This window comes from Embiotoca jacksoni, unplaced genomic scaffold, assembly GCF_022577435.1.
Source record: "Embiotoca jacksoni isolate LCO1_2020_lvr unplaced genomic scaffold, fEmbJac1.0.p SCAF_7, whole genome shotgun sequence".
Taxonomy (NCBI): domain Eukaryota; kingdom Metazoa; phylum Chordata; class Actinopteri; family Embiotocidae; genus Embiotoca; species Embiotoca jacksoni.
In genome coordinates, this window is record NW_027185425.1 from 15,203,063 (window position 1) to 15,230,964 (window position 27,902).

General features: G+C 41.5%; 1 protein-coding gene across 2 annotated transcripts in view; it reads right to left on the bottom strand.

Moving 5' to 3' along the window:
* adcy2b (adenylate cyclase 2b (brain)) overlaps positions 1 to 27,902 on the bottom strand; it is a 53,133-nt gene that overhangs the window by 9,288 nt on the left and 15,943 nt on the right. The window contains exons 4-20 of one of the 2 annotated variants that reach the window (XM_069176416.1): positions 26,159 to 26,320; positions 25,019 to 25,168; positions 21,254 to 21,402; positions 18,725 to 18,836; positions 17,350 to 17,477; positions 15,606 to 15,764; positions 14,833 to 14,965; positions 9,706 to 9,882; positions 9,579 to 9,619; positions 9,362 to 9,442; positions 8,757 to 8,826; positions 8,358 to 8,455; positions 7,583 to 7,667; positions 5,263 to 5,403; positions 4,142 to 4,270; positions 2,626 to 2,810; positions 16 to 100 (exon numbers count right to left, since the gene is read on the bottom strand). In XM_069176416.1, the coding sequence (XP_069032517.1) occupies positions 16 to 100; positions 2,626 to 2,810; positions 4,142 to 4,270; positions 5,263 to 5,403; positions 7,583 to 7,667; positions 8,358 to 8,455; positions 8,757 to 8,826; positions 9,362 to 9,442; positions 9,579 to 9,619; positions 9,706 to 9,882; positions 14,833 to 14,965; positions 15,606 to 15,764; positions 17,350 to 17,477; positions 18,725 to 18,836; positions 21,254 to 21,402; positions 25,019 to 25,168; positions 26,159 to 26,320 (2,085 nt within the window). Of the gene's footprint in view, positions 1 to 15; positions 101 to 2,625; positions 2,811 to 4,141; positions 4,271 to 5,262; positions 5,404 to 7,582; positions 7,668 to 8,357; positions 8,456 to 8,756; positions 8,827 to 9,361; positions 9,443 to 9,578; positions 9,620 to 9,705; positions 9,883 to 14,832; positions 15,014 to 15,605; positions 15,765 to 17,349; positions 17,478 to 18,724; positions 18,837 to 21,253; positions 21,403 to 25,018; positions 25,169 to 26,158; positions 26,321 to 27,902 lie in introns of both variants that reach the window. The other variant, XM_069176414.1, reaches the window with a different exon arrangement.

The window sequence follows — 27,902 nt, forward strand, 5'->3', positions numbered from 1 at the left end:
GAGAGAGCGACTCACCTGCCTGGCCAGGACCAGCAGCGTGATGAAGAAGATGAACATCGACACAGAGCCCATGGTCTTCAGATCCTTCAGGACTCCTGGTCTGAACACAGCGAGAGGAACGCAATGTTTTCACACATGATTAGGATTGTCGTTCATCACTGTTTAACTGGAGACACCTGATGTATTTACAGCATGTCAGATAGTCTGGACACATTCTTTATTTGTTTCACTGTAAAAACACACACACACACACACACACACACACACACACACACACACACACACACACACACACACACACTGTAGTTTATTTTGAGCCAGCCCCTACGACCTGGCACATCAAATATATATTCATCCACAGCTGAAAATAGTCAATTTTCTTCCTTTTGCTGAAGTAACAATTACTGATAAGTATGATGACAAAAGTTTCAGAGCTTTTCTCGTATCATATTCGTGACGTGGTTTTAAAAATAGACTTCTTCAGAAGGAACTGATGTGCTTGCGGGTGACAGATGGGAGAATATTGTAATGTATTCAGAGACCGACAATGATGGCTGGTTTTGGTCTTTCTTTGGGATTTGTCAACAATAAAAAATGTTTTATGTCGTAGCCATTTATTGTTATTTATGTACATGTTATGTTCCTGCTAATAATGTTATTTAGCAGCCTTCCAGACAGCCATTACTCTCAGTTTATTTCAGTACATTTACAAAATGAAAATCTACTCATAACTCAGACATCACCATGAACAACATATCTGCTTTTACTCTCATCACAAAGTAGACACGCTGACATTCATGGTGATGAATCACTACTTTATGCAACAAATCAGCTTCTCTGCTGCTTGATTTTCATCCTGTATGAACAGAATTAAATGGCTCCCTGGAATTTAGGGAACAGACTTGATTTATTTCTTGGAAAATAATCAGCGACAATGTACGGTGTGCATGATTTGTAGTAAATTGGCACAAACACGAACAACCACGTGTAGATCCTTTAAAGCAGCGCAGCCCAATTTGGGGCTGTAAAATCCGAACAGTAATGACTAAGAGCCGTACATTTTATGAAGTATAATAATAAGAGTCTTAGCACAGTGCTGTTCAGCGTCCCTCTTGACTGGCTCACACGTCTAATCTACGTAGAACGATGGTATTCTTTCTCTCTCTCCTGCTGATGCTCGTGTGCTGTCAGTGTCCTACGACGTTGAGCTGCCAGTCAAAATGAGAGATCGAAGCAGTGACACACTGACAAGAGAACATTTAGAAAAAAAAAGAAAAACGACTGTTTCTGACAATAATTTCTGCGTTTTAATTATTGTGAAATATCATTTGAAGTTTAGAATGTTGATTTTCTGTAAAATATTTAATATTTGGATGAATCCCGATTTATTTTTGGCCCTTCACAAGAAATAATTTGGGCATGTCTGGTTAAAAGCTTTCTGACATTTTTTGTATCTGCTTATATGTTTCTGTAGATATAAATGGTCCATTAAAATAAAAGATATTGTAAAGAAACCAGAATTAATCCCTTTAAGATTCTGTTTACGAGATCATGTATGTTGAATACTTTTGTTCTGTGCAGTGTTCATGTAGTTTACATGTATTACTTCCCTTTAATCAGTCTATCCAGGATTTTCTGTTTTATTCCGTATGAAAACTAAAGTCGGCGTATATGAACCGACGCATGTTAATGACACGCATGTTAAGATATTGAATTTATTTCATGTCACGTACGTATCTTAACCTACATCTTGTAATTAAACTTAAATAAAAATCACTTTTTTTTCAACTCAAACTATTCACAAACCTTAACAAATTTTCACGTGTTTATTGTTGTTACCATGACAACAAAGGTCTGGCACACCAGTCGCTGGTATACTCTCACACAGGTTGTTGATAACAACCCAGAGGAGGTGGAGAAGACGCTCACCAGATCTGATCTACAGTCGGCTCCTCTGATGACACGTGAGAACATTCGCAGCAGGTGATGAAGTGTAAATTACTTCTCGTCAAGAAATAAAACCGACTCCTCGGGCAGCCCTGGTCCATTCCCTTTTTATTTAGGACTTCATAAGTATTATTATCTATTTGCCTCAGTGCTTTTCAAAAGCAGTGCACTCACTCTTCATGCTAATAAAGCCGAGGTGAGAGAGAAAAAAACACGGAGTGAGAAAAAAGTACCTCATTCTGCAGTCTGTCGGTGGCCTGAAAACTTTTTGCATAACGAGATTTTCTCAGCAGTGAGACTCCAGCTGTCAGTCAAACGTGAGAAAGGAATTCAGCTCTGTTAACCCAACCCAGCCTAACCCTCTTCCTCCTCCTCCTCCTCCTCCTCCTCCTCCTCCTCTTTCTCCTCCCCCTCGTCTCCAGGGGTTACACTTGATCGACAGTCATATGAGATATTACCTCAGCATCAGTCTCTCCCTGAAGACCGAGGTCCAGTCTCATTAGTCACTTTAACAGGCTGTGCTCTAACGATGCGAGCAGGCTGCAGGGTCAGCGGGGGGGGCGGTGGGGAGGGGGCGGAGGGTTTCAAACAGATAACACAGTATAGCCCTTAAGTGGGCCTCATCATAATAACTGTCTCATCGTTGCCTGTAGTGGATGAGGACGCGTGTGCGGGTACCTGTCTAGTTTGTCGGTGGGGTACAACGCTTTGCTGAATCCGTCCAGGAGAGAGGCATGCGTCTGGAGGATGATGATGTTGTAGATCACCACGGCGACCAGCATCACCACCATCTTCAGCTCGTAGTTGATCCTCAGGAACACTGAGCACGACACCAGGCCCAGAATACAGCAGTAGATGAAGTACTGGAGAGTAAAAAAAATAAACACATGGTCACCAATAACACTTCCTACAGAGGTGAATCACTCATGTAACGTGCTGCAGATGAGTTAAATGTATAAGCTCTGTGTTATGTGGATGTATCAAGCTAAAATAAAACATATTGCGAGTCAGTCTACAAACAAGAATCATGCAAGAACAGAACCAGAGTGTGCATAATGCCAGAAAAAATATGTCAAAATTCCTATAGAAAAACACACTTAATAGTATGTTAGTTCAGTACGCTCTGTGTGTGTGACAAGGCTCGTCGAGAATAAACACGACAATGAATGAGAGCTTTGAGCTTTAGGAATTTCCCTGTAGGTCTGACAACTGGTGCCACTGGTGACTTAAATAAACATTTTTGTTTTCCTTGGAGGGACTTTCATTGGCATCACAGATTTTACACAGCTATACAAAAGCTTCCTCCCGAAACTGGGAAAATATGTACATGGTTGTCTGTTTGAATTATTGTTATTCTACAGTGAAGAGACAGAGCTGTGTAACAGCGAACAGTGAGGGATGTTGCCCAAAGCAAACGCCTGCCAGTGGATTCATATCTGTGTTCACACCGACCATAGACTGGATATAAAAGTGGACGTATCTTCCAGGTCTGAAAAGTGCGGCCAATGCCCAGGTGCCTGAAAGTGCACTATCACGCAGGGCCGCTAGAAGTTGGCTCCAAAAAGCCTCCATCAACTCCCATTCAACTTCTCTCATAAAATACAAAGTCTATTGACTTTTTTCCAAAAGTCATTATGGTGTCATTCGGTGTTTAGTCAGATAATGTTGAACCTTAGCTTTTGTTTTGAACTGTATTTCCAATAATGGAGGCAGTGGTAGAGCTCGACGAAACGATACGAAACGTTGCAGCAACACCAGCAAACATTGAAGAATTGACGCCACAGTCTTGCAGTGTGTATTTACCAGCATACTGTTGCAGTGTATTCACACTATGGGAGGGTCTCTGTTGTTTACAGGTGCGTTTTGGCGCACAACATACCACATGGTGTTCAATACTGATTGGTTAAAGGCTGCAGTTTCAATGTTAAACCTGAGGTCAAGACCCATTAGGATGAAACAACTGGAAACAATCTCCAATAGAGAGTGACCAGATCTTATCTATTCACATAGGGAATTTAGGGAAATCCAGACAAGAGCCAAATATATCTCTTCAAAATGAAATGAGTAGAAGAGCTAATACGGACAACACATTTTCAATGTTGCAGTTTTAGATCGATATATGAGATGAGAAGTTGTGGAGACTGGTGGAGCCTTCTCCCAGCTCATGTTGTTGATGTCTCCCTTCTGTACTCACTGGAAGGTAAAACTTGTTTTTGCCTGTGTTTTCTTCCATATAGTCCAACAGGCTGTCGTTGGTTAGATTCCCAGATGAAACAGTCGTCAGGACATCCTCTATAGATCCCCCGGGATCCTCCACAAAGAACTAACCAACAAAACAGAAAAGACAGAAGATCAAAGGTGAGCTGAGTTACATTACATTTGCAGAGTAATGACTTTTGGAAGATACTGGATTTTTTTGGGACAATACTGACAGTAGGGAGTAAAATTTCCAATATCAATATATCAGCTGATACTCATTATATATAGACTATACAAGTATTAACACCGATTTTTTTTTTTTTTTTTTTGTAATGGTCCTTCAAATGTAGTTATCAAACACTTTTGACACTTGTAACAAATATGGACGAATTATATTTTACAGTTAATAGTAAGAGCACCGAATCTTCACCGGCAATTTATTAATTAATAATTAACTATTAGACAAACATAGAACCAATTCTAATTTACCCCGAGCATCTTCCTCTGCATTATGTTCTGCAAAAAATGCATATTGCAGACATACCTCAGTACCGATATGCCATTATCGGCAATAAAATCGTCTGGCTGATATTGGTGAGGCTCGAAGGTTCATTTCAATAAAGTCAACAATATAAGCTATTAAAATATATAGACTGCATCACTGACTATTGCACGTAAACTTATCACCATAGTGATTACGCAACCTTAGAAACAAGCCACAACTTAACATGGATGTATTCCTGTACTTCACAAAGAGCACTGCAACCCTGCTCGTAAGGGATTTAAAAAACAGCGACATCAGACAGGAGTTCAATAATTATGAGACGGCTGCATTGCAAAAAAAAAAAAAAAAAAAGATAAAAATGTGGGGTTAAATTATTTTAATTGCAACTGTATACCAGCCAATTAACTCAACTTGGGACTCACTCCTGCTCAGCACATACTCAGCAGGATATTTTCTCCACGGTAATGTTTTACACTTCAATATGATTTTATGCTCTTATTATTATTATTATTTCTGATTTATTAAAGTCAAGTAATGTCCACTGTCTTCCTGTTGCTGCTATCAGAAGAAATGCTGACCATTAGTGCTACGAGAACCAGCAGACTTCTCACCATATTGAAGACAGCCATCACCAGAATAAGAGCAGTGGTCGTCATGGTGAGCACCAATCGTAGCCAGGGGTTATTGGTGACGATGATGCGGGAGGAAGTCGGGAACCATGTAAGAGAGCAGAAGGACCCCTTCCTTCCCTGCTGTTGATACGAAGAAACAAAGGGAGTGACTGGAGGAGGAAGACAGAGGGACAAACACCAGTGGAGAAACACAAAGAACGACTCTCTGAAAAACAAAAAACAGGATGCAACTCGTAGGGAAATCTTTTACTCCTCCTGCTCGTACAACTAGAGAATTGCTGTCATCTGGGGACTCTGATTAATAAAAAGGATACGGATGAGTTGGAAATCAATTTAAAAAGTCTCATGAACTCTTCAGAGTTCAGGGCAGATATCTGACTAAATCAGAACAGGGTCTGAGGACCGCAGCTCGTAGACGCCACGTTTTGAAAGAGCTTCGCTGACAGTAAGCTGAATGAGTGAAATTAACTTCAGTAAAAAACATCTAACTTTTTATTCTCCCCCAAATGTTTGAGCTGAAGAAGTTTCTTCGTGTTACTCCGGTGTTATTCTGGTAATTGTGTCTCTTCCTTTTCCAATTTCAAACTTCTTTCAAATGTACATTAATTTGTCACAAGCACATGCACATACACAAACACTCATGGCCTCTCATTGGTCAGTTGTGATCTTAACAGTAACTACAGCAGCTTCTACTGGGAATATATCAAGTGGTAAATTGATAGTTATAACAAACTCATCAAACCGGATCTTTATCTCCCCTTTTCAGTTTTCACTGAAGCTGTACAGAAAGCTGATATCTGAGTCAAGACAGACCCAAGGTTATTGATAACCCCCATTAATTACAAGTGACCCACGATACCCTCTTGAGAAGGAAGAAGGAGGAAATGGGGTCCTAAGGGAGAGATCATGTACTGATCGGATCTATCCATAAAACATCTGTGACAGGTACCTCTGGCAGCTTGGAAATGTAACCCATCGCTCCATTCGTGCTGGATAACAAACAAACAGCGAATCGGTGGATGAGCTTTTGTTTACCGCCTCTCAGATAATCCACTCGCTGTTTCTCCAATATAAACTAATTAAATTGTTATTTAAACATCTAAAATGTATAAAGTAACATTATAGGATTCATTTTCAGCAGCAGCATTTAAATTTCACATCAGAATTAACCAATAATGTAACGAGAAAAGGAAGAAGACAAAAGGCAGCCGGGTTCCTTTGGGACATGCCATTAAGTTGTTCAGCTCCTACACTGAACAGTGTTAAATGAAGGAGCTGCTCCATGTGGTGGTTCAAATAAAAATATTGTGTTTTAGTGTGAAATATTTTTGTTTTACCATAGTTTTTATTGAAAGCCTGTTCATGGTGCTCAGATGAGGTGATGCAGTGCCAGCAAACACTATCGCAAAGCAGTTTTCATCAGGCAGCAGACTAGTGCTTTGCAAGTGTGTCTAGTTTAACACTCGTTTAATGAAAACAGGGCTTTGTGTTTCATTCAGTTGAGTCATAGTAATACATCACTGAATGAAAGATGGAAATTGAAGCTTTCAAGTTAAAATAATTGTTATGTATTGAGATGTATGATACGAAAGAAGAAAAAAAACATGTGAAAGGATTGACATTTATACAAAACAACAAACTTTATGTAACGAAACAAAATGCTAAATCTCAAAAAGCTAAGACAATTACCATAACGGAACAAAATTATGGCAAGCCTTTCTCTTATAGCAGATTCAAAGTTTAAACTTAATGGGCAGATCATTTATGAAAGGTCATAAACTGATCTTGTGATAGTACAAGACTATGATGTGTCCGGAGGGGGTAATTTGACAATAATCTTGTGATTTGCTCACTTAATAGCTCAGTGATTTCCACAGTCATAAAAGATTAAAACGAGAGATTAGACTAAATCTAAACTTGAGTCTTCATAATGGCAGTTTACAAACCAATGGGTGACATCACTGGTTGGTTGCTGCTTGGTTGAGTATCAATTTGTTGTTGTTCACATAAAAGAAGCATATTGAACTGGTTTTGTGGAGCTCAGCTATGTGAATAAATGTTGCTAAACATGAGTAGCTCTCGGAAACTTTCAGTTTGTCAAAGTAGGTCTCAGAAGAAAAAAGGTCAAAGACCTCTGCTTTACAGTTTTTACTTAATTTCTGTCTGAAACAAATTTGGTTTGTGTTGTGTTGTGTGTGTGTGTGTGTGTGTGTGTGTGTGTGCGTGCGTGTGTGTGTGTGTGTGTGTGTGTGTGTGTGTGTTCGTGTGTGTGTTCACTGGTAAATCCATACAAACCCACCAGAATGTGACCAGCGAAGCAAAGGAGCAGGATCAGAGCCAACAACAAGAATGCCAGGCCAAAGGAGATCCCCAGCACTGCAGTTCTGTAACACACACACACACACACACACACACACACACACACACACACACACACACACATTACTTTCTTGGCACCACTCGACCCTCTGCGGTGCCATCCATCGCCATGAATATAATGAACGTTCCAGTGTGTTCTGCCTCAGAGCTGCCATCCATCCATCTCCGCTGCTGTAGCGTAACAGCAGCGCGTACTGTCGCTACAAGAGGAAATTTGCTCGTGTATCAGTTTTTCTAAAAGAAAACAGATACGGCTGATTTAAAAGACGCCTGCCATAAAACAGATGATGTCACGTCTAAATGTGCGGAGCGATGCTGCAACAAACAGAGCAAAGATAAAGCGAGTGAGAGAGAGAGGTGAATTAGAAAATCAATGGCCTCTCAGATGCTGAATTACACCTTTGGCTCCCAGGAGCAGTAAATTAGCATGACTGCGAATTTCTCTCCTGGCCATTAAAGAGACGCCACACTTTGATTCACCTGATCTATAATCACAGGCAGACATGGTGCTCTTTCATCTCCATCAGCTTTTTAACATTCCGCCTCTTGCTCCCCCGCCTCTTTCATTTCAGCGCGGCCCGGTTGATGAGACAGCTGGCGTCAAATGGCTTTTCCACATCGAGCCGCTGCCACAGTTTTCTGATGCTGCGGGGAGAACGCTGTTTAAATCCTGTGAAAAAGGGGTGCAGACTTACTTGGGCAAGACGAGGACCTGCACAATGAATATACAGCAGAATATGAGGCAGGCGCAGGTGACGTAGTACTTGAAGGCAGGTAATGTAGTAGATCTGTACTGTTGAGAGAAGATAAGGCAAAAAATTAGCTCCAGGATGATGTGCCAAAGCAAAATCTAGAATAGCACACAATATATCCGACGGAAATATACTGTAATAAGGCAAATATGAAGCAAAAACAATCTGCAAATCATGAGAGGAAAAGGACATTTAAAGATAAATTAGTGGTATAGAATATATAGTGGATATTAAGCTTGTACAGCCTCCGTAAGGACTTCTTTTCCATTAATTCCTCTACAATCCCATTGCTTTGTTTCCCCAGTGAACTGTGCCGCTGGTGTTTTACATGCATTCGACTACCTCTTTCTCCAGAGCTTTGTTGTGAAAGAACAATGAGATCCTCTGGATGTCCTCAGACTTCAGCCACTGCCTGAAGACACACGTGAGACAGACAGCACAGAGGACCAAGCCAGTTCAGTCATGAACCAAAACACCAATAAATAAACTGAAAATGATCATTATCTTGCATCTCGCGGCTGTTGAAATAAATACAAATGTTATGCTTGACCTTAGCTTTAATTGCTGGGAGCTTTAATGTTGTCCTTTCTCTTAATTGTATGTCACTAAAAATCTTAATAAGATAGAATAAATAAATGAAAGCATCGTCACATCGATAAAACATGATAAAACAAATGTAGCCTTGATTGACATTCCTCTGTGTCACTTTGGATCACACTTTAACTGACTGACGTTGTGTGATTGACTCAGAGGTTACTTCAAACCACTGTGTTTTTGTGTATACTACATATAATAGCTATAACAGAGTACGTTCATCAGAGATGAATATAGTTGTGAACTTGGCGTCTCCACTAATTTGCTGCCTTCATCAGAAGTGCCTGTCCCTCGCTTGTGAGCATTAACAGTGATGCAGAGCTCAGATGTGCGGCAGCAGAAATGATGCTTACTTTTGGGAGTTGATGCCGTCGATGGTGCGGATCATTCGTTCATTGAGTTCTTCCTCGAACCTCCTCCTCTGAGATTTGGACCTGGGATTGAAGAGAAGAGAGGACAGATTTAAACATGGACAAAGAGTAGAAGAGCTCCTGTTTATGTGATGAAATACTGTGTTGACAGAGCGTTACTTGTGTCACGATCACAGACGCATCAAAGCTTCTGACTCACCTCTCTCGTCTCTGGAAGTGGTACTGCCCCATTGGAACGTCCTGAAACAGGAATCGCACTCTGACTATAAGTAGCTGATACCTGAATGTTAGTGTGTGTTTGTGTGACAGGGACAAAGAGCACTCACAGTGGTGTTGATCTTGCCATTGTCCGTGGTCATGCTGTCTCGATGGTGGAGGTTGGCGAAGGGTTTGGCAGCTCCCCAGGACTCCAGGTATCGAGTCATCCTGACAGATGCCCTCATCTTCCCGCCGTCCAGAGAGGCACGAGAGCGCACACCGAGCAGCGGGCTGTGTCTCTCCGTCTGGGAACACCAACAGGAATACAGAAAACAGGCAGGTGATCCTTGATGTAATGTACAGATCTTGTTGGGGGATGTGTCGGAACAAATCCGACCTACGGTGACTCCACTCGCAATGTAAAGGACGTAGAGCATCTGCTGTTAATGTATTAGTGGAGTTATTTTTGTTAAAAGCCTTAATTTGGTTGTAATAAATCACTTTACTGTGGAGAAATTGGAAGCTCCCATCAAATTCTGGAGATTGTTTGAATTTGCGTTACGTCTCGCGATCGCAAGATTGTGATGGTCTGACATGTCTCAGTCCCTTCAGGAAATCACAATCTGGGAACTTTGGCTTGCAGCAGGTCCCCGCCCCCTTTTGGGGGGAAAACAAATGACACTCATTAAGATTTAAGACTTTAATGTAAAATAGCGAAACCAAACCATTAGAAAACCACCAGTGTCAAATTAGTTTATAAACCACCCAAGAACATTCTGTCAAGGTAATATATGCCCATTCTGCCTGCCATAGAACAAGTTGGATAGATTGAAAAGTTTTATTTGATCCCTCTTCTATCATTTGCCTTTGGTCTCCTAACCAGCATTAAATTGGTGAAATAATCCCACTCAGTGTCCAGTGGTGTCCTACGTTGACATCTAGTTTTAACTCATTGGGTCTCCAGGTGAGCAAATCACCAGGGGAATATTTTACTTTTCAGTCGTGCTCAACAAATTATATGCTAGCTAACAATAGCATTGTCCTCTGACAACTAACGAGCTCCATTATAACACACAGTGACCTGTTATCTTCCTCTTGTAAAGCTTAGAACCATCAAACCTTATGGGGCGTAAATCAGAGATGAGCCTTTTTGTTTTTGTTGGTGCAACTAACCACACAGGAACTCTTGAGCATAGAGTTTCTAATTTGAAACAGTACGTTTAAGGTAGAAGTTTTGAAAAAAAAATTGTCGACTTCCTTTTGGTTTCACAATGCAGAATGCAGGATTATTTTCACCTGGAAAGGGGCGTGGTGATCAGAGCCAACTCTGGATGATGTAATGCCGGTCTGATGAATAGAGTCCACACAAGGATTGGCCAAAATGTTTAGGCTCATTAGAATATAAAATAGTTTTCCAGTGAGGTTCACAAAACACTAGCTGCTTACATTTTATAATGTGTCAACATCTTCTTCAAAATATTTGAGAAAGCAAAAAGTTTCAACTGTATTTCTTCCTCCGTAACAAACATTAAAGGGCTTGCCTCTCTAAGCTGAATAAAGCAGACTTTAACAAATCCGCTGTGCTCAAACTCAGTGGGAGTAAAGTAAAAAGGACTGGCTGCTTTGGGAACAGCGGTCAATTGACAGCTCTTGACATCAGTGACCTGCCCGTCAATGCTTTGAGCTACTTAAAACACTTTTAGTCGCGGATGATGCAGTTCTCCTTTTATTTGGGCAGGAGTGCTTTTACTCTGACAAAGAACACGACACTTCAGCGCTCACAGACGCGCCAGGATTTCTGGGAGGATGACAAGTACCATAGCTCTGGTGATTTATTGTAATTGCTCACTGAAAGACAGGTATTGTGACTGAACAAACACGGCACACAAGTCGAAGAGAATTGAAACAGACACAGTCCATGGCGGCAGCGTTTATTTCCCGCGGCGGTACTGAACAGCCCTGACAGTGACAATCAATGACAATGACAGCGGAGACGACACCTCCTGTGATCCATTCTCCATATTTGGCCTTGATCCATTCAGGGCTTCTTCTTGAAAATGTCACAGAGCTCCTGCAGCCTTTTTCCAATATCTGATAGGTTATTGAAAAGCTATCTCTACTCTAATGAATGAAAGGTTACAGAGCAGTGTGTCATATTCTGCAGAGACACTCCTATAAGATCATGACATTAGACTGTAAGAAGAACAGTTTAAATACCCAGAGACTTGAGCAAGGCCTAAAAACTGCTGGTTAAGTTAATCACAGCAGAGTTGTAGGAAGTGAGAGTAAATTAGGTCTCTCTACTCAAGTGTTGCAACTCTGCTTTCATAAATGGGATACTAGAAAAAGCTAAAAAAAGAACTACAAAAAATATACCAACATGGTGAGAGCTGGTCTCTCATGACATGCAAAAATACAGCCGCCATTAAAAAAGGCAGCTGAGATCATTGCAACTGCCATGAATGCTAAAATAACCTCTCATTTCTAAACTGAACCAAAGTTACAACCACTCAGATAAAGTGTGTTGAAATATGGACTGAAAATGTCAGCATAGATAGATGACTTCTTCCTTTTGCAATACTCCGAGATACGATAACAACAACAAAACATGCTTGATCATTACATTGAAAACTCAGACAATCTTTTTTGTTTCAATTCACTGAATGTATGAGACTCCCGTGTGATAAAATAATACACGGTTTCCTCTGTGTTTCCAAAACTGACACAAAAAACTGAAAGATTCTGCTACTAAGTCGGAAGTCTGGACTCTAAGAAACTTGGAGAGGGTTTGAAATGGTGTGATGATTTTATGGGAAATCCACCGATCCTTGATCGAGGTCACTTTGGAGAGAAATCACAAGATGAAAAGGAGAAGACAAGACCCAGATTTGGGGCATAGACTGTATATAAAAGTGGACTTAGCTTCCGGGTCTGAAAAGTGAGGCCAATGCAGAAGTGCCATGAAGTGTAATACCACCAAAAGCCACTAAGGGTTGGCTCCGAAAAGGCTCTGGCTCCATAGACTCCCATGCAACTTGTCTCATGAAATACAAAATCAAAAAGCGGTATATTTGCGGGAGTGTCAGTTTGATGGACATGCCTGTGGCGCAGTCAGGTTTCTGCTATCGGTGGGCGGGGTTTAGTGTCCTCGGGTTCTCATTCAGATTGAGTCCGATTCACGGCTTGTGTCCCCTCAGCTTGTCCAAATACGGTCACTTCTGGCTCCAAAATAAAAGCAAGATGGCGACGGCCAAAATCTGAACTCGAGGCTTCAGAATAGTTCACAAACCAATGGGTGACGTCATGGTTGGTGCCGCTTCATTTGGAGAATAACCAATGCTGAAAAGTAACTTTTTGTGGAAAGAAGTGCTTTATCTTTTCAGAAAATACCGGCCAGAGTTGCACTGAGAACCTGGAGGTCTTTGAAGCAATAATATAGTGAACACAGGATGCCTGAAGGTGGAAGATGGAAAGTCTATCAGCTGATAATTGGGAGGGTGGATGCATCCTAGTCAAGTTATATGGGGATTAGGAAAGGGAGGACTGTTATGCATAGTTGTTTATTTGCCAAGCCTGGATGCCAGGAGCATATTCTATATAAATATGTTCTCAGTAGAGTTTGGAGAAGAGGCGGAACCCTTAAATGTTATTAATCAGCCTGTTTATGTCCTGGTTTGAGACGAGGAGCAGCACAGTGTCTTCGTCCTCTCACAGAGCCTCAAACAAATCCACCTGCTGAAATGTTGTTCATTTGATGACATATTTTCATTGGTACGTGATGTTATTTTCCTGTACTTCAGCTACTCACTGTGCTCTTGGCAGGATGAAGAGGTGATGATGTATTTTTACGTGTGTGTAACACTGACCAGTGTATTCACATGTTTGTGAGGCAGTGATGTTGAAAACAGACCCTCATTAAATCTGATACCAAATCACAAAAACCTACAAAGCCATGACTAAAAGAACACACATATACTGTGAGGACACGTTGCTGCTGCAAACAGACTTCAAATTACTCTGTGAATATTCACACTGGGTCATGCGATAGACTACACAAAACACCGCGTAATCTAGAGCGAGTAAAATATCAACAATGTGTCTCCAAAATGACAAACTATTTTATTTTGGTCCAGACTGAAATGACAAAATATGTACAAGACCAATGACAATCCCATCCGCCTCATCCGTGTTTACCGATTATTATCAAATATTAAACCAAGATGCAAACATGGTAAACATTACTCCTGCTAAACATCACCATAATCATCTTTACCACTAGCATGGCTGTCTTAGTCTTGTTAAATGTTCAGTGTGCAGGATTTAGGGTGATCTATTGTCAAAAATCAATACAAAGTTATTACTTCAGTTTTTATTCGTGTAAAATCATCTAAAAGTAACAATAGTTGTTGTTTTTGTTCCTTAAGAATGAACCCTTCATATCTACAGAGCGCGCCATGTTGCACCGCCATGTTTCTACAGTAGCCCTGAAGGGACAAACCAAACACTCGGCCCAGAGAGGGCCCTAAAGAGGAGCGTGAGGCGAGGGGTGTTGAGTTGGTTGCAGTTTGCAACCTCACTGCCTGACGCCTCTAAATCCTACACACCGCTACTTTAAATATACTTTAAGAATTTGGGTGAATTTCTGAACCTGTGAAGGAACACTTCAGGAGCCTCCAGCTTCTCCGACAAGATCAAAATGATCAAATGTCCATAGTTTTCTTTTGGACAGCAATAGTAATGTGTGTAAAATGATGGGGATGCTTTTAATTAAAAGCTGGACAAAATAACAGCAGCACATTATCACCATAGAAACGCCATAAACTGTTGTTTTTTTACACAACAAAAAAATAACCTTCTGAGTTACTTTTTGTAAAAACACGACATTACCCTGCTGTGCATTATACAGACAGATGTTCCTGTTATATTGTTTGTCCTCGGTGCTGCATCGCGCCTCTCAAAATGTATCACAATGTCTTTTCCCCCAACCAACCTCATATGTACAACTAGTGATATAAGACCATGATAAAAAAAAAATATATATATATAAAAAGATATCGTCACTATATTTTCACAAAAAACGGACACATTTTGTATGAAACTAACAGCAAAACAAATAAAACAGTGATGTCATCTACTGTTTTCTAAGAAATCTTAATTATCCACTAAGTCTACACCCGCTCTTTCTCTACTTCTTCAACAGTGTTTTCTGAGTTCTTCTGAACATGTCTAAAAAGATGTCAGTGCTGGTATCTGACCTTGGGGTTGATGACCAGGTAGGTGACCACGCCGTGTTCTTTCAGGTAGGAGTCTCTGCTCTGTCCGTCTCCGGGCTCCACCTTGTAAGAGCCTTTCAAATGCTCCAGCGTCACTGAGGAGATGTGGACCCTCCTGAGTGGACAGACGATGGGAGGTGAAGAGCTTGCGTCTCCGACAGCTCTATCAAACACATTATTTACTTTTCCAGCTGTATAACTACACTAACCTGCAATTCTCCTCTTTCAGCTTTTTTTTTGTTACACCCAAACAGAGATGAAAGGAGATGGAAATATGTGGTTGTTTTTTTTTTCAGATACCTTTTAGCAGGCATAATGGGAGACAAACCGTTAGCAACCCAGTGAGACGGCATTATGGCACTGGAGAGCTTATTTTCAGCGCGCACGCGCACACACACACACAGACACACACACACACGCACACACACACACACACACACACACACACACACACACACACACACACACACACACCAGCCCAATTTCCCCGAGCTTGTTACACTGATGGAGTGGCAGACCTAATGGCCACATAATAAATGTAGAGCTGCTCGGACATGAGGCTGCTGTAATTGACTAAAATGTTTACAACTGGTAGAATTAGGAAAGGCATGTTCTCTCTGTAAATGTGTGCATTTCCTGATGTAAATTATCTTGGTAATGGAAGATGCACTGTGAGCTAACCACAAGATTTCCAAAGTAGCGCTGCAGCAGCAGGCAGCTCGACTGAAACAGTGTTTGAAGTATTCATATCTTACCCCGGCACGCCTCCCGCCTCCATGTGATTGGCTAGCGTCACGTCATGTGACCACACATCATACTGCCACTTCCGGAGGCCGATCACGCCACAGAGGACGTTTCCAGAATGAACGCCGACGCGCATGTTGATGTCGACGCCGGTGGCATCTCGGACCTTCCTGTGAAGAGTGCAGAGCAGACGGAGGAGTCTTTGAAGGTGCTCATTGGCTTTCTTTTTGAAGGTGAGATGAGACGGTTAATATTAATATCAAAGTTGGGCAGAAAGCTGGAGTTAGGACGGGGTTAGCCTAGCTTAGCATGAAGACTGAAAGCAGGAGGAAAGGGCTCGTCTAACTTTATCAAAGGATGAAAAACACACCTATCAACATTTGTAAAGATAAAAAAACCAAAAACTCAGTTGACTGTAATTTAACTATCTAAGACTCTAAAGCACATGCTGTGGGTGCATTGAGGGCGAGTCCAAATCCACTTTCACTAGTTCAACCATGGATAATCTCAGCACAAAGTAAGGTGCATGATTCAAAGGTGTGGTACTAATGCAGCTTTCGAATTGTCCACTCGTCCAATAACTTAGTTTCCTACATCGTGAACAAAATCCACTCTGACTGGCCACTCGTCCACTATGTAGTGTGATATATATTGGACGAGTGGACAATAAGAACACAGCATAGGTGTCTTAATAAATCACAGATGTATTTCGGGTGTAACATGAAATTAACCAATCAGAGGAACCTCCGGTATTTCCTCCAAAAGCCGGGTGCACTTGCACCTTGGTGGATTACTATTATAACCTCTGATTTGCCAGGTAGCATAAAAGATCTCTTCTCTGCAGTGGAAACAGATCTGCTGAGCTCAAACTGAGCAGACTGATACACCCAATAATATTCTATCACATAGTAATCAATTGATTTTTAATGTTTTGCATGTTTGTGTGCTGCTGCATGTCCCTTTGTGAGTAACAACACATGTTGTCTACCCACCTATGTATTACTACCTTAATAATATGCCCTTCAAATAACAGTAAAATACTGCAACATTGACTTAAGACCAGGTTTTTGTGGGTCAATCACTTCTCGCTCCCTCGAAGTAGGAATGGACCAACAACGTGCCTGACCACACCTCATTTGGACACATATGGGCGCAAGTACATCTGCCATTTGAATAAATTGGGCATTGGATGGGAAAATGCCAACTGTGTCGGTCTGAAACTATCAAAGACACCTGGTGCTCTTTTGTGCCGGGGGTAATTGTTTTTTTCTTTTTTCCTCCACAATTGAATTCTCCCTGGTTAGATATTCCCCTAAAACAGCAGTGAGATCCACACTGGGCTTCATCACGCCACAGGTGGACGACACCGTACGGCACCTTTAATCGCACTGTGATTAAAGGTCAGCGCTTGGTCTATAAAACTAATGTGTGTTTTCATGCATGAGTGAAAGACACAGACAGAGAGCAAAAGAGGGAGGGGACGAGCCGAAAAGAGATTCATTTTTTTTTAAATTTGTTTGAATTTGTTCAGTCGGGAGGCTTATCATATTGCACTCACACTGTGTTTACTCTGGAGTTCAAACAGAGCTGGAATTAAGTCTGGCATTCCTTCTGCTCAATCTGTTTTGACAGGCATTTATTTGTTTGTGTTTGTATTTGTGTTTCTGTTGGTGTGTGTGTGTGTGTGTGTGTGTGAGAGAGAGAGGGAGAGAGAAAGAAAGAGGGTGAAAGAGAGGGAGAGATCTGGTATTTTACTTGATGGCCTCACACATATCCAGGCCCATCTTCACGCAGTTCCTGGCGTGATTCGGCAGCGACTCGGGCAGACCAGACACACAGTAATAACAGTCTCCCAGGATCTTGATTCGCATACATTCGTTTTCCTTAAAGAGAGACAGAAAGAGAAGGAAGTAAAGAATATCCATCATTAAACTTTTCGAACCATAATCTGCCCAAAATCATCATTACCTTTGCTGACTATTTTATTTCCTCCTCACCTCCAGCAAACCCTCATGCACACAAGAGAGTTACATCCATCAGGCCCAAAATCATTCGCCCACACACATAACACTCTCCATTCCACATGTGGGATGTGTAACATCTCATCATTGGACTGGGTTTATATAACGGCAGCTTCGTCAGACAGAAAGACAGAGCTGCTGGACACAAAGCCGAGAGAGCCTGACTCAACTGTTCAGGCCCGTGTAGCTGAGCACCCACGAGACCGTGAGATACACTCTGACCAGCCCACACACGCACACAGCGCTCGGGGAAGGTACAGCAGGAAGGCCGACCGAGGCCGCAGGACACAGAAACAAATTATTTTGAGGGACGCGTTTCATCTGATTGACAACACAAGACAGCTTGGTCTCGCATCTCGCTTGTTTTATAACGAACCGATTCAAATTAAGAGAATTGATGACCTTGCCTTGATGACATTAGCTGCAAGACGTGAACCAAGATGAACATTTTTATGTCATAAACATCCATTATTTCTCCATTAAATCCAATCGATTGATTAAAATGTCCTCCTGTACCCTGCTTCCGTTGCATATATTTGCCACAAGTGTCAAAATGACGTTTGAGGGATTATTGCAAAATAATTATTTATAAATACACTACAAGTAAAGAATAGCAGTCAGTACATCCATATCAGAATATTTTTTTCCTCCCTCATATGGGTTTTGGCCAAGAATTCCAGCCTCGGTCGGGCTCTTACTGAAAATAAGGGATTAGTTTAAGGTAGTTCAAATGGCAAAATCTTTGCTCTAAATTTTGTATTCTGTTTGAAGCTGCATTTTGTGGAGGTAGTATTAGAGCACTTTATAATGGAAACTATTCCCCGTACTATTTGCCTCATTCAGCTACAGCATGGGCACGGTAAAACATCACACAGCACAGTATATTAGAATCCATTACAAGACCACAGCAAGAGCATTGCTTATCGGACTTTTGAAAAATCTAATATTTTTCCTGAACGAACATCCTTAGACAGTTTATTTTATGGCATGTGATCCTTTTCTTTTCTCCTCTTTCAACCATTTCTTTTATGATAGTTTTAGTTTTCATCCTACACACACACACACACACACACACACACACACACACACACACACACACACAGAGTTACCTTTGCAATCTGGTCAAATTTGCCGAAAAGTTCGTTCAGCATGTGCACGAGTTCACCAGGAGAGCAGTCACTGGCCAGCCGGGTGAAGCCCACAATGTCTGCATAGAGGATGCTGCAGGACGTGAGGAGAAATAACAAATAACACTATTACTATTGCTAAAAAGAGCAGAACCACTCAGAGTAACATGTTTGCTGCAGTTGATGTGACTACTTTAAGTCGTCCAGTGTGGTTCTCCATAAACCCATTAAATTGCTAAATGGCACTTCACTGGTGGTGACTATTAAATGTTCAGGGCAACAGAAGAAAGATGAAGGCCTCTACACACCGAAATACAAATGAACTAATACAATACATACTGTGGTGCTGTGCTGGTTTCTATATGTTCAGAGTGTAACTAAATTATCCCATCACTCTGGCACTTCTTCTCCTTTATACACTGAGCTGCCAGTTTATTACGTACACATCTCATACAACGCTACTCTACAACCTGTTTGGTTGATTCAGCTTAATGGTTTGAGGTTGTAGTTTCTTGTCCTGTTGAAATATGTTGCATCCTACTGACAGGTTTTTTGGGGCATTTTGTTTGCCCCCACTTCAGAAGATTTATATTCATCAGACAATACCGTCAGGAAGGAACCTGATTGCTCAGGAGAGCTGTGGCTGTTTTAATGGCAAAGTGTGTTCACACTAAGTATTAATAAAACCTATTCATGGTATTATTTTTGAACGCATCCTCACATTACCTTTAGAACTGAAAACTTTTACACAGTACTGTATATTAATGAAGATTATACATGTTAAATAAGGAAGATCTGTTCCGTCATGTTTCTTCTTCATTCCTCTGTTAGTGAGCTTCTACGGCTGCTCTATTTTCTTCGTCACTTCAGCTTTCCCACGCTGTCAAATCACTAATTCATAATCTTGTCGTCAGGATTCTTGACCAATGATCTTTCTGCCTGTGTTTTTTGTTATTGTTGTTGAGCCAATCAGTTTCTCGTCCTGTTCTTTAAATATCATTGTAATTTTCTCATTTTGCCTCCTCCTCCTCATCACCACCTCATCCGTCTACTTTTCTTGGGAGCCTCAGCTGAAGTTTCCATCAGTCATCTCTGCTCTTCCCTCACCCCAACAGGTCGAGGCAGATGACCTCCCACTCCCGGTCTTCTTCTAGTTAAAAGGGAGTATTTCCTTCCTGCTTTTGTTCATGTGGGAATTTGTTGAATTGTTGGGTGTTAAGTGTCTAGAGATACAAACTTGAAATCTGCGTACTTTGCTCCACCACCTCCAGCCTCTGGGCTCCGTGTGGTCCTGTCCTACCTCCTATATCCATTTGGGACATCGCTCTATGAAGTGGCCTCTCATCGTCAGAGTCTGTTCGTCTTTATTACTCAAACTGTCATGACTTCCCTAAATTGTTAATCACTACTAACGATGTCTTCTTATTGAAATGAGAGTAGAGCAAATAATAGAAACACCTCTCAGTATAATGCAACACGGCTACACAACTGCACAAACTTCAGCCACCAAAATAACCAGCAGGTGATGAAACAGATCATCAATAATTGAACCTTATGACCTGCATTAAGGTAGGCTTTATTTTGATTCTGTTGTATTAGACTGCACCTGTTTAGCTCCCAGCACTTAATTACACTCTTGGCTGCGATAAAATTTGAAATGTCCCGCTTATTTTGCATGAAAAAGAAGCAAAAAAGAAAACAAAAACAATCCCCATCCCAAAACATAGAGCTTTGTTTTAGCTGAATGCCTTAAAATGTTTCCTTCTCCAACAACTGTGACAAGTCTGCAAAGCTTCTACAAGCATACGACCATTTCCCAAAGACAAAGAATTATAACATCGCAACACCAATTATGACAGCTGGAGGATTGATAGTGGAGGCAGTGGATGTCGTGTGGGCGGATTACAGCAAAACCCACATTGCCACCTGTCTTTGGGTGTCTGTTCTTTGTTCTATAAAGATTGCCCTGTTAATAGGCTGATCAACATGAGGACACACGCATGTCCGACACACACACCTGAGGCCTGCTTTAATGAGACAGTGACACTGAAGCTGCAGCGTAACAGAAATCGCGTTCTTAGAGGACATTCGATGGTTCTTGTTGTAAGCCTGGATTTGTGTACGTGGCTCTGTTTCTATGAACCCCCTCAGTGTACACGGGGACATCATCGAGAACAGACGACCTCAGAGTAATATGGAGGTGGATTAACTCCGAATTGAATTTGGCCATGGCAATGAGAAGGACCAAGAAGATGGGATGTAGAGGAGATGGTGGGGAAGGACAGGAGAGGAGGCGACGAAATAAAGGAACATGAATTCGGATGAGAGGAGCACAGAGTATGTGGTAGTTATCCACGTAAGAGCAGGTAGAGAGGGGAGGACAAAAGATGACGAAGGGCGAGAGGTGATGAAGAGGAGGACAGGATGGCATAGGAGCAATCAAGCGCTGAGATGAGAGCAGAAAATGATAACCTTTATGTGGAGGCACAGATAAAGGAGAGGGAACCTCACCTGACATTGGTGTGCCGCTGCACGTAGAGGTTGTGGAAGTTGTTGGTGCTCTCAGTTCGACCAAAGTTTGGTCCCTGCAGCCTCTGGATGATCTCAGCTTTCATCACTCTGGCTATATGGGCAGGCAGTAAGGATAAGAGTAGACGCTCCTGGAGACAAGGAGAGGGGAAAGTAGGGATGAAAACCAGGCAAAGAAGGCAATAATTAGATTTACATGGCAACAGTGAATAACACGAGTAAGTTCATAAAGAGACTTTGAGGCTTTCTGAGTGAATGTGTTTCCAGTAAGACTAGAATGACTACCTAGCGATGGTATGCCTCCACAAACCACTCAAGTTTAAGTTTGCATGTATATCTGTCCAAACCCATATAGATATTGAACTCCACAGTAATGTTGACCTTTGACCTCCAAAATCTGAAGAGTTTTATTTGTGACAAATTACCTCTAATCAGTTCATCCTTGGTATGAAGTGAATGTTTTTGCCAAGTTTGACCAAATTCCCTTCAGGCGTTCATCAGATATCGCGTTCACGAGAACGGGACGAACGGACGGACAAACTGAAAACATAACGCTGTGACTATTGCATAAAAAAGGTTAAAAAAAAAAAATCCCTCCTCCAGTATAGAAATATTATTGACGTTAAAACAAATTTTCAGGACTTGTACACTGAAATATACAGTTTAACAGCTTATATTTGTAAAGTACATGGCCAGATTCTATTCTATTCGGTTCTGTTGTCACAGCTAATATTTAACCACCTAAATACGTTTATATTTTTACACCCCCTTAATGATGATTCATTGCGGTTCATTTTTCAGCGCCGAGCACAGGAAGGCAAAGTCGAGCACAGGAGAGCAATCGAGGACGACTTTCAACTATGCAGTGAAAGAAATGGAGCGAGTTCTGTATATTTTTAGACTGCCCCTGAGTGCACACTTGGATTTTAAGTTATTATCATGTGACTGAGGTGAAAATTAAAGGGAATGTTTTGATTCCTATCCTCGTAGTGAGGTGTAATTTCAGTTTAGTGGTTTATTTAACCTGCCTCACTGATTTCTACTCCAGTGTAAAATCAGTTTCATTTCGCAAAATGCCTTTTAGCCCCCACCAGAGGCAGACGAGCTGCTTTCAGTCAAAGGTGGCAAATGGATACAAAACTCAGTGAGGAAGATGAGCAGCTTCTGTGTCCCATACTCAAAAAGTGAAATGTCCAGGCTGATTTAACACACTGATGAGTCTCTTCACTACATCTTCCTCTTCTTTCTGCACGGGTTTTCTAGGCTCCACTGACTGCAGAAAGAAGTTCTTGTTGTTTAACTCTGAGATACTGACAGAGTTTGATGTTCGCTGGTGAAGTTTTAGAAAGTCAACAAATTATTTATGGTTGAGTTTCACTCCGGCTGCACTGGAAATGTCATGCTATTGTGTAGTTATAAGAAAAATGAATAACCAGAGATGCATCACCCGCAGCTGTTGTGCAACCATATAAGTTTCTGTTTTAATTTAGCACCATGCACGTCGGCTGGAGGGTTGTTTTCGGGTGATTTTTGGTGTGCATGTGCGAGCGCGTGGGCATGCGTGTGGGTGTGTGTGTGTGTGTGCATGATAGAGAGAATGAATAGCTGCCTGAGGGGGTGTGACTCATAAATGCGGCTCACAGCAGAGAGGGTCATTACATTGTTCACACACCACAGGCTCATTTCCTAAAACACAGCAGCAAATTAAGTAGAGATGGTCTGGGGTGGGGTGCACTAAAAATAGAAACCCACACCGCCCGCTCTTATTTACTTATTCAGCGCTGGAGCAACATGACTGTGAGCATGCAGGGAACATAATAGCCTGCAGAGATGGAGTGTTATCAATCGTGTGTTTGATTAGCGAACTACAGTGATCTGTATTCAGCTGTGGAATGAGATTTGGTACTGTTTAGTTATGCAGTGCTATTTGTGTGCATCCTCACATAATAGAAACCCCCCCCCCCCCCCCCCACACACACACACACACACATAATAGTGGCGGTGCAGAGAAACATAAGTCAGTTAACGTGTAAAAGTTAAATCAACCAATATACTTTAAACAGGTTATAAAAAGATGAATAAATAAAAATAAAAAACTTAATGCATTAAAAATGATACACTAATTAAAGTAATGAAATAACCGACTCCAGATTTTACAATAAAAAATAAAGCATAATTAATTCCTGCTGAGTATACCACCAGTTATTAATGTGTCATTTTATGTGTCATTTACCCGGTTGGAAAGAATGGCTGATGTCAGGGCGAAGATGTGAATGTCAAGCAAATGTCACTGCATAATGCCACTTTAGACATGACTGACTTACCAAGTCCTTATTCCCTGACAAAACTGAGAAGTGCAATATTTTGGAAATAAAACTAAATGTGTTTGAATTGCATCTGGGTGCTTTATCGAGTACGTGTGACTGAGAGAGATGAGAATAACAAGAAGAGGCTGCAGCCAGGCCAGCAGCTCTGTGAGACTGTACAGCTGTGCTCTGAGCCAACTGCTGAGGTCAGCATTATTTACACATTCACAGATGCTGCCTACAAATGGAACTTGTGAGCTCGTGGTTGGGAAGTCAGGTGCACGCTTTGCTTGGCGTTCAAGTAGTTCGCTCGTAAGAATACAATATGGACGATGACTCCAGGCCATCGAGGCTAACAACTTAGCAAGGTAGCAGGCGGGTAATGTAACGCAGGAAATGCGAAGGTGTAATGACAGAGGGAGGAGTAAAGGCCGTTGGGATTGTACTCATTTTCCTCAGATGTTAATAAATTCTCTGCGACTAGATTTAACGTCCAAAGGAAAATGAACTTCTAAGGTCACTTCTGAAAACATCAGCAAACATGACATAACTCGTGAACTCTGAGCTTTAAAAAAATAATTCAGTCCGATGTCGTGAATACCTTAAAACGAGGTTGTTCATGTTCGTGCTAATACCTTGACGTTTCAGGGGAACAATGTTTACCATGTTCACCATTTTAGTTGATTGTGTTAGCGACCAGTTCTTCCAGAGGAATCAGTCACTCCTGTACTGCATTTAAAAGAAAACCATTCAATCTTGGTTCGGGGATTACGGATTAAGATTTGACAGCAACCAATCTAATGGAAGTGAGATATTTGTCTGGGCCAAAGCACTAGATGGACGAGCTGATCGCTACCAAATGGAAAAGGTTTACTGGGCATACCGAGACAAGGTCCTGGATTGTTATTTGTGAACTTCAGAATTGTATTTTGTACTGAAACAACTCAGTACACAGTAAAAGCCTAAAAGCATCTTTTAAATTCATGCATGTGAATCCTGAACGATCTGGTGAAAGGAAGTGATGTTAAAAGGTCCCACATTTTAAACTTTTACTTTGCAGTCTTGATAATTTTTTGTGGTTTTAAGTACTGAAAAAACATCTCATTATAGTTTTACATTCCCTCTCTTAAGTTTCTCTCTCTCTCTCTTTTGTGTCGGTGTCTTTAAGGCGTATTGCTATCAAAGACTTTCTCTTCTGGTTGGATGACTCTTTTCCCGAGACCGACCACAGGTTTTCTTCAGTCATGTTGATTGCTATCTCTGCGACGGAATAACCGCTTGTTGTTTTCCTCCACAAAAAAAACTAAACGAGAGTGGGCAGAGCTGAGGGCGGACTACACGACATTAGTATTAGTTTGTGACATCACAAACTTAGGGAAGTCCAAACAGCAGTTGCTAAACAGAGCTGTGAACATTTCCCTATGGACTAATTGTTTTTTACCTGTTGATGCTTCTCAAACTCCAGTTTGATGGGTGACTTGATGCAGTTGCAGGTGTCCTGATAGGTCTGTTTGAGCGCCAGGTCCATCAGGTGCTTGTGATACGCTCCGGCCAGGTTACCACAGGTAAAGATGATCACATTGGCTAAGATCTGCCACATGCCACATGCCACATACAACACACACACAAACACACACATGCAAAGAATGAGATATTAAAGAGGGTCGGGAGGTGATGCATGTTCTAGATGTGATTGCACCTGTAATTTTCCCTCCATACAATCCTCAAATAAGGCTATATTATCACCTCGTAAAACCAGGCGAGAGCACACACTTCCGCAGCACTTTCCAGCACTGTGTCAACCTCAAGCTTTTTGAAATGTGGACTTGCATATCAATAGGTTGTCTTTGGTGCTGTATCCAAGGGCAATAAGCGTCATTGAGCATGTTTTATTGTTGGTGTACTTTTCCACTGTGAATGTGTGTGTGTGTGTGTGTGTGTGTGTGTGCGTGTGTGTGTGTGTGTGTGTGTGTGTGTGTGTGTGTGTGTGTGTGTGTGTGCGTGTGCGTGTGCGCGTGTGTGTTTGTGAGAGAGGGAGACTATTGTGATTGGAGCGTTATCAGCGTGTTGACATTGACGGTCGATTAGAAATACTCTGTGTGTATCTTTGTGCCTCAAAAATGTTCATAATGCCAAATCAATTCTGCTTAACTTCATGTGTTATCTGGCATCTTTCTCTATTTTTATTGCCATGTACAGATTTTATTTCTATTGTATGAGTCTACGGTGAGACTTTCTTTGTGTTTTTGTATGAAGAGTCCATTCATTTTTTTTAAGAGCTGGTCACTGAGCACATTAAAACGCAGTTCATTTGACTCTCGAGGCCCTGCTGAATGTGCTGTGTCAAAATAACACAGCTTAAACCTTATTAAAATGTTGTACCACATGGTTTTTTTAATTGAGCATGTCAGCATTGAGCACCGATTTCATCGTGATAAACTAACCCCTGTGCTGCAGCTAATAGCACAATGGAGCGATCAGGCGTTCAGAGGACCAAAACAGAGCCTTGTAAAATGTAGACTTTTAACACTGGTTGACCTGTGTGTTCAAAGGTTCGAGGCCGGACAAATATCTGTCTTACCTGCCAGACAAGAGGCTCCAGCTCTGTGACGGTGGAGGTCAGACAGACACTCAGGGTGACGGTGTGAGAGAAGCAGGTGATGCCGCTGGCGATAATGGCCCCTCTCATGGAGAATGGTAGCATGGTGTAGACGACAAACACGATGAACAGGAAGAAAGACACCTGGAAATGAGAAGATGTTAACAGGTGAAGGTGCAAATTTGTTGAAAATAAACCAGATCTATTTCAAAGCTTTTAATGTTGCTTAATATTTTCTGATACATATCTATATCAATATATTACTTTGCACCTTTTCCTAGATCTATAAATTTTCGTAATAAGAGAGCATTCAGCTGCTGTTTGAGAGAAATATGCAGGCAAAAACTTGGCATCAGATGTTTGTTTAATTTACAGAGCTGCAGGCATAATTTAGTGGTAATGCCAAAAATGACAACAGTAGTTTCCAATTATAGATTGCAGACATGCATGTGAATAAATCCCACCAGAGATTTATACTCTGTGTCTCCCCTCTTTGTCTGCATGCTGTTTGTCTAAATACAGAGCACAGCTGAGTGACTGCCAGCTCTTCATCACAAAAAGATCCAACTGCTGATCCTCTGATAAATGATTAGAGAGGAGACGTCTGCTCTCTTACTTTTATAAAAATCCTGTGTTAAAGACAAGAAGAATACAGAACATCAGACAGCCTGCCAAGGCGTGTAAAACACCCGTCAGTTCACTGCAGAATAACGTATCAGTGTCAGGTTTTGCCTCCCTGAGGCATGAACATTAAGGTGCCTTAGGTTTAGGCAGCAAAAAACACATGGTTAGGGCGAGGAAAAGATCATTGTCTGGGTTGAAATAAGCAATTTAAAGTAAGTACCCTTACAGGAAAAACACGTGAATTTTACATGCAAAAAATCATGTGACCACATACATGTTAAATGTGTATTTTGCCCATGGGAAACGTGGTTTGGGAGCATTTTCATAGTGTAAATTGTGAAGTCCAAGTAGATTCTCATGTTGAAACTTTTCCACATATTTTCCCCATGTTATCGTATGTTGCAACATGAGGTAAACATGGGTCATACATGTGATCATGTGTCCCATGTGGAAAACACGGGGAAACTCGTGTTTTTTTTTGGTAAGGGTAATGTTATGTACATCACATAAGTTAATTAACGTATATTACTTAAGTTGCGTTATGTACGTTAATTAATTACAATATTTTACAGAAATCCATGTTTACTTTTGCTTTCTCACAGACTCGAACACCGGCCTCCATCCGACCTCCTCTGAATGCAGAGTTTATCACTCTTTGCACCTCGGGGAATGACCCCTGGTCAGATGTGTACTTTTTACACGTCAGTATCCTCTAGTGCAGGGGTCCCCAACCACCGGGCCGTGGACCAGTACCGGGCCGTGGATGATTTTGGTGCCGGGTGTTTTGTGTCGGTGTATGTACGGACTGAGCGGCTGCCATAACTGGACGGCTCTCTGGTTTCACTACTCGGGTAAAGGAGGTCGCTTCTGAATGTGAGTCTACACACTGTCATCCATAGAGAAATGCTGGCCGAAAAATGTCACCTGAACTTAACACCGTTTTGCATGATGTGATTAAAGTTATTAACCACATCAAAGTACATGGCCTTAACTCGCGTCTGTTCGAGCAGCTCTGTGAGGAGATGGACGCAGAGCACAATCGTCTTCTCTTATGCACAGAAGGGAGATGGCTTTCTGAAGGTAGATCGCTGGCCAGAGTTTT